The following is a 12553-nucleotide window of genomic DNA, read 5'->3' on the forward strand; positions in this document are numbered from 1 at the left end:
CTTACAGCATCTGCCACGCAGATGCCCCATACACCAGCCAACTCATTCATGAACAGGTCACGAGTACAGCCACCAATGAGTGCCAACCCTTACACGTACCCATCCACTCACATAAGCATCAATACTTTCACATGCCAACTCAGTCAGGAGGTGCGATCATGTGCTGCTTGGTGAGAACACTGGTCTACACCGAATCTGGCAGTCAGGAACTATCCCAGGCCCCTGTGAACACAGGTGACGATTCCTCTCAGTGCCAGCAGTGTATGTTACAAGGGCTGGGATGGGGCTGATCCCATGCGTGCACTCATCCAAGAAAAGAGATGGCTCAGTCTAGCTCTGTTTCCTCAAGGGTAAATGGGGAGCAGCTCAGGAAGATTTTAATTCAGCTGAAAGTACAAATTGCAAAAACAAAAGGTAAATTTTTTCTCATGTTGCAAGAAATCCAGTGACATCTGTAAGGTGGTTTCATCTACATTAGGTGGGGCTTTTGAAAAATGAAGACAGGGCAATTAATTGAACTTTGGAGGATGGTGACAGTTTCTGTCTAATGTCCTGAGAGGAAGGGCATTGGCCACATCTCTGCAGGGCCTCGAGACTGCATTCAGCTGTCATGCAGGGTGTGACTCTGAGGGCTCAGGTGACAGGCTGCCGTGCCACCAGCTCTAACTACACTGCCCCAAAAGGCAAGACAGCCAGCTGGGCCGGCATCATCACACGAGAGTCGATAGAGCCTTCACTTTTTAACAGGATTGTAACACTTTCCATGTGCAAAGAACAGCACGACATTTCTGTAGATGTGAATCAGCCTGTTTTGCACCAACTTGAAAGCCATGCACACAATCTCCATCCCAACGATGATATAAATGGAGAAGAACAAGAAGTGAGGCTGTTCGAAAGCAATGTCCCCAAACCCAACGGTGGTCAGCGTGACAAAGCAGAAACAGAAGGCATTTTCGAAGTTCAGCTGCTTCTCCAGATGGGGAGGATGGCAGCTGCACAGGAAACGTAGGCGACGACCACGAGGGTGATGATGGGGAGGGGGGATGCCCAGCCTCTTCTCCTGCCACCCCGCCTCATCCAGGTTGTTGATGATGGAGTACGAGAGTCTCCCGAACACCAGCTCAGGACACGAAGAGCTCCCCTCCATGGCCTGAGGGGGCACCTGCCGTGTGTTCCCTTTCTCTAGAAGTCTCTCGAACAGCTCCATGTTGCTGCTTGGGATTGAGGGGGCAGGTTTGGGGCCCGGGAGCTCTGGGTCATTGATGGCAATCCTCGGGATGGCTTCGTCTACGGGACTGATGTCAGGTCTTCTTTCGCAGGAGGGTCCGGAGCGCCACTTGGGAAGGGGAGAGGGGAGGAAAGGAGTTTTTGGAATTGGTGGTAGGACATGGATAAGATGGTTGCCAGGATGTCACCCGTGTCTGAGAGGACCAGGAACATCAGGGGGACGCCAAAGAGAGCACAGAGCACGCACAGGTGCTTGCCAAGCCTGGTGACAGGGTAGGCGTTGCCATAACCTGAAAAGGAGGACAGAGCCCGGGATTGTCGGCTGCTCTCCCCCCTCCCCTGCTCAAAAAACCTTAAAGAGACCTTCTGCCACTTCCTCTCCCTGGCATATGACATTTTACACAACATGTTTAAAAATATTCATCTTGGGGCTTCCCTGGTGGCACAGTGGTTGAGAGTCCGCCTGCCGACGCAGGGAACACGGGTCTGTGCCCCGGTCCGGGAAGATCCCACGTGCCGTGGAGCAGCTGGGCCCGTGAGCCATGGCCACTGAGCCTGCGTGTCCGGAGCCTGTGCTCCGCAACGGGAGAGACCACAACAGTGAGAGGCCCGCATACCGCAAAAAAACAAAAACAAATGAAATTCTGACACATGCCACAGCACGGATGAACCCTGAAGACATTATCCTAAGTGAAATAAGCCAAACACAGAAGGACAAGTATTCTATGATTCCACATACATGAGTTTACCTAGAACAGTCAAATTCATAGAAACAGGAAATATTAGAGGTTGAAGCCTCCGTGCTCTTCAGGAGCCCCCTGCTCCCATCACCCCAGCCCCGCCCCCCCATGTCTAGAGAGGGCAGGATCAGAGGAATGTGGAACCCCACAGCACAAGTCGCTGGATCTTCTGGGGTGGGCAAGCTCACTGCCTTCAACAAAGAGGGAGAAGCTCTGTATTTAATGCCTATGTTTAATTTTTGGTGTCATAAAGGATGACTAATACAGAAAACCCCAGCCCAATTATGTAAATTAATTGGAAGGCAATTCCCGGGCTGGCTAAGCCCCAACCTCCTCCAGGGCTGCAGCTTCCTGTGCAAACTCTGGCCTCAGCCTCCGCCCTCCAGGCATACGCACGGGGCAAGGCTGCCCATCTTCATCAGGGTTCTGGAAGAGGGCTGTGGCCCTCACCAGGTCCCATCACTGTGCACCCCTCCCAGGGCACTCCACGCCACCCTGACTGTGCCCATGAGGTACCATTTGACGGCAGGGGTGGTGAACTCTCTGTGCGTTCATATTGTTTGTGCACGTGAGTGCTTACTGCATGCACTGGGACGCAGTGGTGAGCAAAGCAGATATGAATCAAATAACCACCCTCGTGAGTATGCAATTACAAGTGGAGATCAGTAACAAGATGTGTAAGAGCAGACCAACAGATTAGAACACAGGCATCCATCCTGGATGGGCATTTATTGAGCACCTACTCTATGCCAGGCTTTCGTGGGTGGGATTGGGATACAATGAGGAACAGGCAGAGGTCACACCCTCTGGGGGCTCCTAGTCGAGCAGGAAGAAAAGCCTTGAACTCAGCTCCCCACCTGTCCAGCAGGACCCAAGAGCTCAGGAGTGAGCCTGCACTGGCTAAACCCCCCATCAGAAACCTGAGGCTGTTCCGCAGGGCCAGACTTTCTAAGGGGGTGCCCAGGTTTTCTGTTGCCTCTCTTTCCCTTCCCCGTTCCCTGCAGGTCTCCAGCAGCTCAGCCCTCCCCTCAGGGAGAGGAGGTTGCAGAAATGACCTCAGGACAGCATCTTGGTCCAGGCTTCGGTGAAAGCCCAGAAGCACTGAGGAGATTGGGGTGGGAAGGGGTCTCAGGAAGAGGGAGGGGGTTGGGGACAGAGGGGGGCCCTGGAGAGGATGACCAGCGGCCCAATGTGCCCAGGACTGAAAGTCTCATGTTCTGGTAAACCCTTAAATGCTAAAACCACGGCAGCCTCGGGCACACCAGGGAGTAGCTCGCTCTAGCCAGGGTGATTGTGGAGAGTGAGGAGAGATTCTCCGGAGCGGGGAAGAGAGGAGGGGGCCTGGAGCCCCTCGTGGTGGGGCAGGAGCTCAGAGAGGCCTGGCCGTGGAGTCTCAGGAGCCTAGGCCCCGGTGTCAGCAAATATCCCTGCTCCTGAGATTGTCACAGGCCTTGCAGTCCTTAGGGGTGTCAGCAGCAGGGCCCGGGGGCAGGCAGCCACCCTGTTTTCCAGATGTTGCCTGGAAGCCCCCAGCTCTCGTGCACCCCTAGGAAAGTCAGGAGAGGCTCCCCAGTGGAAGCCCCCCAGCCTCCAGGATGGAGTCCCAGGGTGAGATCTATTTTATTTAAAGGAAAGAATATCACATTTCTTACAGGATTTATGGAGAAAATTGCCTTTAAGAGTCAGAATTTCCCACATAGCAGAACCCCTAATGCTGGCAACCACCATCGTTACTGCATTTAATAGACAAGGAACAGGGGAGTCAGGTGACACATCCGGAGTCGCACAGCCCACAGCCTGTGGGCACCCCTCACCTGAAGGCCTCCCTCCACATGCATGCTCTCCTTGGCAAAGGTGGGTTTAGTGGATTACAAACAAAGTCATCGTGGCTGCCTCTGGGTGGAATATGTTTACAGTCCAGAGGACATGCCACATTTGCAGAGAACGCATCAAGGAAGTAAGTCTCAGAGAGCACAGGCCCCTATGAAGGAAATGTATTGCCTACCCAATTACTGAATGCTAAAACGCATTATGGAAAATCATATTATTTCTTATAATGCATGCCGATATTCCAATTCCATCAGTCCACGCCACTTAGCCTGTGAGGATTTAACAGCCCATACACTTCCTAATCCAAGGGGGCTGATCCAATTGGGAATGACTGGGGATTGACCAACCTCATACCTTTCAGGGGTCCCTTTTTCAGCAAAAAGGTCAGGTGCATTTCAGGTGACCCAGAGATGCAGGACAGGAAGCAGTATTACCAGCAGGACCGTTATTGATGACGCGCAGCAAAGAACCTTCCCCAGTCCTCTTCCAGTTGTAATTACTGGATGGCTTGATGTCTTAGTGGACTTGTACCATGAGTGGCAGCATCGTTTTCTTGGGATATGAACCAAGCTAACGCATTTCCGTTAGGTCAGTGGTTCATAGCCTGGACTACCATTAGAATCACCTGGAGGGCTCTGAAAAATACTGATGCCTGGGTCTGTCCCCAGTAAGTCTGACGTGATTGGTGTGGGGTCCAGGCATGGGTGCGTGTAAAAGATATACAGGTAATTCTGATATGCAGCCTGGCCTGAGAACACTTGCCCCAGAAGAGTGCTTCTCAAACATCTACGTGCATCACCTGGAGAACTGGCTAAAACACAGATCACTGGTCCCACATCCATTAGTTTCTGACTCAGTAGATCTAGGATGGGGCCCGGAAATTAATTTGTATCTCTAACAAGTTCTCCCTAGCGATGCTCACACCACTGGTCCAGGGACCACGCTTTAATAACCATTGCATTACATCAGTGGTTCTCAACAGGGGGCAATTTTGCCCCCCAAGGACCATTTGGCAATGTCTGGAGACATTTTTGGCTGTTGCAACTGGCGAAGACAGCAGGGGAAAAGGTGGGTGCCTCTGGTGGGTAGAGGCCAGGGATACTTCCAAACATCCTACAATGAATGCATGGGACAGTCCCCGCCACAAAGAATCCTCTAGTCCAAGATGCCAATAGTGCCAAGGCTAAAAAACGCTGCCTTAGATCAGTCCCCTTTTGTTCTTGAGAAAAAACCTAACAAAACCCCATACTCTCAAGCCCGTTTGCTTCCAGTCTCTTCCTTGCGCTTGCTGATCCCCTGTAAATGTTGTTCCTCAAAGCATTCCCTGGAGGTCTGGGGTCCCTGAAAAGGCCAGTTGTGCCCTGCTTCTACCCTGCTCAAAACGACTTCCCTCCCAGAGCCCAAGGTCACTGCTGAACGGGACAGTCACAGCACTTACCTCGTGGGGCTGTCATGAGAATTAAACAAAATCATGCATATAGGGGCTTCCCTGGCGGCGCAATGGTTGAGAGTCCACCTGCCGATGCAGGGGACACGGGTTCGTGCCCCAGTCCGGGAAGATCCCACATGCCGCGCAGCGGCTGGGCCCGTGAGCCATGGCCGCTGAGCCTGCGCGTCCGGAGCCTGTGCTCCGCAGCGCGAGAGGCCACAGCAGTGAGAGGCCCGCGTACCAAAAAAAAAAAAAAATCATGCATATAAAGCACATTGGCACAACGCCTGGTGCTGGTAAGCGCTCAGTAGTGCAGCTATTAAGTTACTGTTACTCTTTCTGCTCCTGACCTGTCTCTGCTTGGATATCAACATTCAGGTGAATGAGACCGGTTCTGAAAGAAACCACATGGGGGCGCCCTTGGACACAAGCATATGTGCCCATTTAAGAAAGTGTGTTGCAGTAGGCACAGGTTGTCCACCCAGCAGCCATTCCCCCATCTTTCCCTGGAACGCTGCTTCTCTCTCACCTGATTTAGAGATAGATCCGATCCGTCTAAGTCATCCTGGTAATCCAATCCCCTTGCCAGGGACTGGCTTGGGGGGTGGGAGGCTTCCCGGAAGTTTCTTGCCGATTATGACAGCCAGCCTTTTCTCTATGAGATGCAATTATGCCCGGACGGGAAGTGGACCTTGGTGACCATCGTGTGACCCGCTGAGCAGGATGGAGAGAACCTGATACTCGATGTCACAGCTGAGCTGCACATCAAGCGGCCTGAGGGCTGTCCCCCACTGGACTTCCTACTTGGGAGGTGACACATTTTCCTTGCAGTTTAAGCCAACCGTGTTGGGTTTTCTGTCAGTCGCAGCTGACCCTCACGCTGACCCTCAGAGGCAGGTCTGGGAGGAGTTATAGATTAGGGAAAAAGGCTCAGATGGGCTAAATTGCTCACTGGAGGTCACACAGCTCTGACCCAAGGTGGCTGGCCCCCAGAGTCCGCAGCTGGCCACTGTGCTCCACCTCTACCCCGAGTGTGAGGGGACCCCGGGAAGAGTGCCCAGCCATGGCCTTTGTGAGCTCAGGCCCCCCGGGGATCGGTATTCTCCTGAACTGATGCTCTCTTGAATGAAGATGGGGCCCCAGTACTTTTCACGGCCCAAGAGGGGCAGGGGCTGCGCAATGAGTCACACTCCTGGTGGGGACGCTGACCCAGGAGCCCCTGACCTGTGGCCGAGGGCAGCTCCACTACCTCCACTCCTGTGACCCCCTCATCACCAGCAGGGGTGGCTCCTGCCAGGCCTGGCTTGGCCCCTGCACCTGGCCCACCCTGCTGCTGCACCGCAGAGGGAAGCTGGGGCCCTTAGTTACTAGAAGGTCCTCCGATGCTGGCCCAGGGACACGGCGCCTGAGTGCAAGACCAGCCCCGCTTCTCACAGCCCGCCAGCCTCAGTGGTCTCTACCTCAGAGGGGCCTCTAAGCCCCGGAGCTTTGCCTGCTGCCTCGCTGGAAAGCTCTCTCAGCCTTTTTTCTTTTTTTTTTTTTTGCGGTACGCGGGCCTCTCACTGTTGCGGCCTCTCCCGCTGTGGAGCACAGGCTCCTGACGTGCAGGCTCAGCAGCCATGGCTCACGGGCGCAGCTGCTCCGCGGCATGTGGGATCCTCCCGGACAGGGGCATGAACCTGCGTCCCCCGCATCGGCAGGCGGACTCTCAACCACTGCGCCACCAGGGAAGCCCTCTCAGCCTTCTTTGCCTGGTTCATCTCCACAGATCCTTCCACTCAAATGTCACTTCCTCAGACCAGCCTCTCCCCATCCCCGAAAGTCAGGACCACCGTCCCCATCCTGTCTCACCCACTTCCACAGCCCAAGCTTCTCCTCTTGAGCACGTCTGTGCGCTTAGCTGTTCATTGTTCCCGCCTCCATTAGACTCGGAGGCATCCAGCTATTTCAGCCCCATGCCAGGCACAGAAAAAGTCACTTACAGAGAGAGGCAGTGGGGTTTCAGGTTAAGACCCAGACAGCCTGGACCCAGACAGACATGAGCTGTGTCCCCTTGCAAAAATGGTGGACCTGCCTTGCCTCAGAGAGTGGGAATAATAACAACAGCTACCTCAGGGTTGTTGCGAGGTGTGAATGGGCTAATCATCACGAAGAACTTAAAAGGGAGCCTGATGAGTCTTAAATACACGTGGGAAGCAGCCGCAGAGCACAGGGAGATCAGCTCGGTGCTTTGCGACCTGACCGCCTGGAGGGGTGGGATAGGGAGGGTGGGAGGGAGGGAGATGCAAGAAGGAAGAGATATGGGAACATATGTATATGTATAACTGATTCACTTTGTTATAAAGCAGAAACTAACACACCATTGTAAAGCAATTATACTCCAATAAAGATGTAAACAAGTAAATAAATAAATACACATGCGTTAGCCAGCGCAGCCGCTGCTGTTGCAATCATAGGCGTTCGGTATTTGTGAAGGAAGGAAGGAAGGAGAGAAGGAAGGAAGGGAGGGAGGGAAGAAGCAAAGGCCATCTCCACAGCCCAGTTCCAATGTGCGGTGTCACACAGGAGCCCACCCTCTGTGTAGCCACCGAGAGGAGGATCTGTGGCTTTGAGGGTCCACAGAGCCCATCTTAAAACGTGCAAGTGTTCACTGTAGGGAAGCAGCTCTGCCTCCACACCCTCCCCTCTGCCTGGGGCTCTGGAAAGGACTTCGCTGGGACAATGTGTCACACAGGAGTCTTTCCCTTGCTTGGAGGCTGGAGACACGTACAAAGCAAGTGCAGGGAACAGGGCGAGGCCAGCTCCTTCCTCTCTCCAAGTCCTTCCCTTCTGGGCACTGTCATCCACTCCATGGGGACACAGGAATCTGAGCAGCCCCTGCTTCCAGGCAGGGCGAGGCTCTCCCTGGGGCTCCCTGAGCGGGGATAAGCAGAGTCTCCACAGCACCCCGCAGACCTGCAAAGCTGGCAGCCTACTCTGGGGAAAGAGCACTGGACTTGGAGTCTCAACAGCTCTCGTGGGCACCAGCTCCACTCACTGCGCGACCTTGGCCCCTGACGTCACCTCTCTGGGCTTGGGCTCCCTGACCTGATTCACTGTGGGCTTTAAAGGAGGCAGCTTAGCACGGCCCCTGCAGGCAACTGTGCGCTCTCCTTAGAGCTGCAGGTCCCCTTCCTCCTCTGCCTCATCGTTGGCGCTTCCGGTCCTGCTCTGGCACACCGTCCTCCCTCTGCACGCCGTGCCCTCCTCCATTCCCTTGGAGCCAGCCGCCATCAATATGCTGGTGACTCTGAAACCCACTCCCCAGCCCCAAGGCTGGGGAAGCTGTGCTCCCACCATACCCTGAGCGCGTCGCACTGACCACGTTTGGTTGCCCCCGAGTCCAGGAACCCAGGCAGGCAGGTACCCTGCAGGTTGTGTTTTGTACAAGAGCACTCACTGGGAGACAAGAAGCAGCCGAAACGCAGCCCACACCTCACTCACTGGGGCCTTTGCCCGGGGAATGGGGCCACGCCCACCTGAAGGAAGGGGATCCTCTTCTCATTTGCACAAATGCGCCAGTGGCAGCCCTGCTCACTGTCGTCTCCCTGAGCACAGGGTAGGCACTCCACAGCTGTTTCTTGCACTAAATGAATCGAACCCTTCATCCCCACCAAGGGTCCGCCTCCCCCTCTCCCCTGCCCCCACCCCCAGCTTTCTCTCACAGGTCTGCCCTCGTCCCTGGACTTACCCACTGTGCAGCAGAAAAAGAGTGAGCTCAGGAAGGACCGGTCTGCAGACCCGCTAAACCACTGGGGCTTCACCTTCTGCAGCAGCTTCCCGAGACCCCGCTTCCTACCTTCCTCAACTCCAGAAAGAGACAACCGGCGTGAGAGAGAAGGTTACACCCTTTAAAACAGGTCCCGCCCAGGGGAAGGGGCGTCTTCCCCAGGGACCACGCCCCCTGCCTTGCGGCCCTCATCAACACTAAATGGAGGATCTCAGAACCCTTTGTTCAATGTCTCTGCAGTTTAGGTACTGCTCCAGCACCTGCAGAGATTAGGAGGCCACATAACCCTGTGTGCTGAGCACCCCAGAGAGAGGCCCACAGGGGTCCGGCCTGAGCTCAGCCATGGAATTGCCCTGTGGCCTTTCTGAACTTTCGGAGCCTTGCAAAGGGGCCTACTAACTTCTGCTCTGCCTCTTTCCCCGGGTCTTGAGAACTGAAAGAAAAAGGCTTTTATGAAATGCAGGCTCTTGCGTGATTGTAAACCATATGCATTCCTGGAAGCCATTAAGCCTGATGGAGTGTGGTGATCATAGTGGGATCAGCTGGCTGAGGATACCCGGGAAGACTTGGCGGAAGCAGGCCTGGGGGCCCTAGTTTCTTGGGGAGGTGTCCAACTGGTACCTTTGGCCTGGCAGCCAGTGGGTTTTAGGGATCCCAGAAGTCACCTGCCAGCTGGGACAGTTGTAAGAAGATGTCACAGAGCCTGGCACAGCAGGAAGTCACCACTCGTTTGAATGGGCACCAACCTGGGAGTCCAGACACCTGCAATCTAGACCCAGTTCTGACCCTGACTAGTTCCTGTAGCCGTGGACAAGAGGCTTCTTTCTGAGCCTCAGTTTCCCCATCGGGGAGGCAGCATGACATGGCTTTGGAATCTAAATGTCTGGGGTTGAATCCCTGGCTCCATTTTCTAGTGGGCGACCTTGGGCAAGTTGTTTAACTCCCAGTGTCTCAGTTTCCTGATCTGTAAAAGGGGGACAATTCATATCCCCCTCATAGGGTAGGTGTGAGGATCAAGTGAGACAGTGCATGAAAAACACTTGGCACAGGGTCTGCACTAACCAGCACTTACTGAGCATTTTCATCTCCAGTGAAAATCAGTACAAAATGCGGATGGACCAGCTCCGTTTTCCTATACCATTCTGTGCATCAGAATCACCCAGGAAACTTTTTAAAAATAAGATTCCCAGCCCAGTCCTGGAGATCCTGATTAAGTGGGTTTGGGGAAGAGCCTGGGAATGTGTATTTTAGACCAGCTCCCTGGATGATTCTGACACGTGGCCAGGTTTGGAAAGCCCTGAACTTGTTGACAGTCTGGACCCAGTGATGGCTCAGAGTGTCTGATGGCATCTCCTGGGTCATCTGAGTAGGCTTGTGTCTGTCTGGCACAGATGCAGAGAGAAGGAGTAGGACCCTCCACGGAGAGGAGACTCTGCCACCTGTGATCAGCCTCTGGCCCGCCCCCGCTGGAAGGACCTCCCACAGGTTGGAGGGGTCATTGCCAGCCTGGCTGAGGACCTGTCATACCACAGGACCCTGTTCTTCCCTTGAACTTTAGTCTGTTTTTCCTTTATCTTTTATTTACTCTCTATTATTTTATCTTGCTTTGTTGAATGCATCTTTCCAACCTTTAGGAGACAGTATGGAAATAAGTGACAAATACGAATGAAAAGCAATAAGGACATATATAAAGTGCCTTGTGCCTTCCAAGAGGCTTCATGTCCATTGTCTCATCTGCTTCCCACAGGGTCCCTGTGATTGGCAGGCCTGAGATTGTGGGCCTTCTTCTCCCTGGCAGACTGAGACCCAGAGAGGGCAATCTGCCCCAGATCACACAGCAAGCTGGGAGAGCAACTGGGACTGAAACCAGGACCCAAGTTCTTCTCACAACACCTTCGTCCTCCCCTGAGTCCGACCACAAAAAAAGGCCACTTGAAACAAGAAGTAGGAGAGCAGGGGGCAGGCTACTATCTTGGCAGTCCAAGCCCAATTTGGATTGTTCCTTGAATTCCAGTCCTTGTAAACTGAATCATGGGGTGGGGCAGGCAGTTCTGAGGACCAGCCTAGGAACCCACAGCTCCAGATCTGGTCACCCATCCACCCCACCCCACCTCATCAAATCTCCAGCAATCCATCCTCCTCAGAGCCTGCCGGTCTGGGTGGGGCTGGGAACTGAGGCAAAGGGAAGGGAGAGCCCACTGGGTGCTCAGCACTTTTCCTACATTCTTTACATCAACCCTGAGAGGCCGTCCATTATTCCCACCCCCATTTTACAGAGGGGAAAACTGAGGCCCAGAGAGAAGTCACTTGCCTAAGGTTGCCCAGGAGTGGGCAGGATGCAAGCAGAGGGCTCCCAGACTCAGCTTCCTACAAGGCAGTTCTCTCCTCTCTGGGGCCTGCCTCTACCCAGAGAGAAAAGGCCCGCCCTGCCCAGGTACGCCACCTACCTGTTCTGTTGCATTTCAAGATGTCATAGAGCTTCTCCAGGAACTCCTCAAACTCCGGGTCATCTGCCCCCAGGTCCTGGCTGCCCTCAATGGCTGAGAAGAGCGCGGCACCCACCAGCGCGTATGTCACCAGGGAGCAGTGGAAGCAGAGGCGAGGGAAGATTTTCCTCAGGGCCTCCCAGCAGCACCTCCTATCTTGAGGCGGCCCCGCAGCCTCCATCCTCCCAGGAGTGGGCAGGACAGGAGCTGCTGGAAGAGGGAGGAGCCCAGAGGTCCCGCCAGGGAGGAGGGGGGTGTGCCCCGAGAATGGTCCGGCTCCAGCGCTTCCCCCAAGGACTTGGGAAGCAGGCGGCACTCCTTGCGCGTTCAGTTCCTGAGAGTTTCTCAGATAGTGCGCCCCCTAGTGTCTCAAATTACTATTGATCCACCAGGCAGGTGCGCTCCCAGCAGCCTGGCCAGCCTGAGAGCTGACCTTCAGGGGCTTTGGGAGGAATGCGTGGTGGTTGCTTTGTGCTTTGGCCTGTGGTACCCTGACTCTTGGACAGGTAGAAATAATAGTAATTAGTGTGGCCAGAGCTCCACAGTTTACAAATGGCCTTTATTCTGTGTGGATCTAATTATTGGTCCCAATTCTTCATTCCCCTCTAGCATACCCAGACTTGCCTTGGCCTCAGGGTGGGCAGAGAATACTTCCTCCTTAGCATTGGACTAAGCCACGTGACTTGCTCCAGCCAATCAGGTGTTAGCAGACATGACTTAAGCAGGGACCTGAAAAGTAAACATACAATGGGACCTGCTCCCCTGTGCCTTGCCTCTGCCACTAGGAAAAAAAAAGTGCCCCACATGGTGGATGTGGAGATGTGTGGGTGTTTAGATTCCCCTTCATGAAAGGTTTCTCCATGCACTTCAAGGAGCATGGGTCCTGACAGCCTCCAGCTATCCGTTCTTTCGGGGTTTGCTTCAGCTTTCAGGCCCTGTTCTCCGGGAAGCCCTTGTCCAATGGCTGAGCAAGGTGAGGTACAAGAGCTTAACCATTTCTGCCGCGTGCCGGACTCCTCCAAGCCGAAATCTTCGCTCTCTGTTGGTCTGCCAGAGATTTTGTCAGGTCTGC

The 12553-nt window shown here is 54.3% G+C and overlaps 1 protein-coding gene across 1 annotated transcript; it reads right to left on the reverse strand.

Annotated features, from left to right (window-relative positions):
• Window positions 1–576: 576 nt before the first annotated feature.
• On the reverse strand, window positions 577–11662 carry KCNK18 (potassium two pore domain channel subfamily K member 18; the record flags this gene model as incomplete). The annotated part of the gene is given in 6 exon segments (XM_079900029.1): window positions 577–969; window positions 972–1041; window positions 1043–1365; window positions 1368–1517; window positions 8957–9073; window positions 11443–11662. Coding segments are annotated over 6 exon segments (1116 nt in total). The 3' UTR covers window positions 577–733.
• Between the last annotated feature and the right edge of the window lie 891 nt (window positions 11663–12553).

Source organism: Stenella coeruleoalba, assembly GCF_951394435.1.
Source record: "Stenella coeruleoalba genome assembly, chromosome: 16".
In the NCBI taxonomy this organism is placed as follows: Eukaryota; Metazoa; Chordata; class Mammalia; order Artiodactyla; family Delphinidae; genus Stenella; species Stenella coeruleoalba.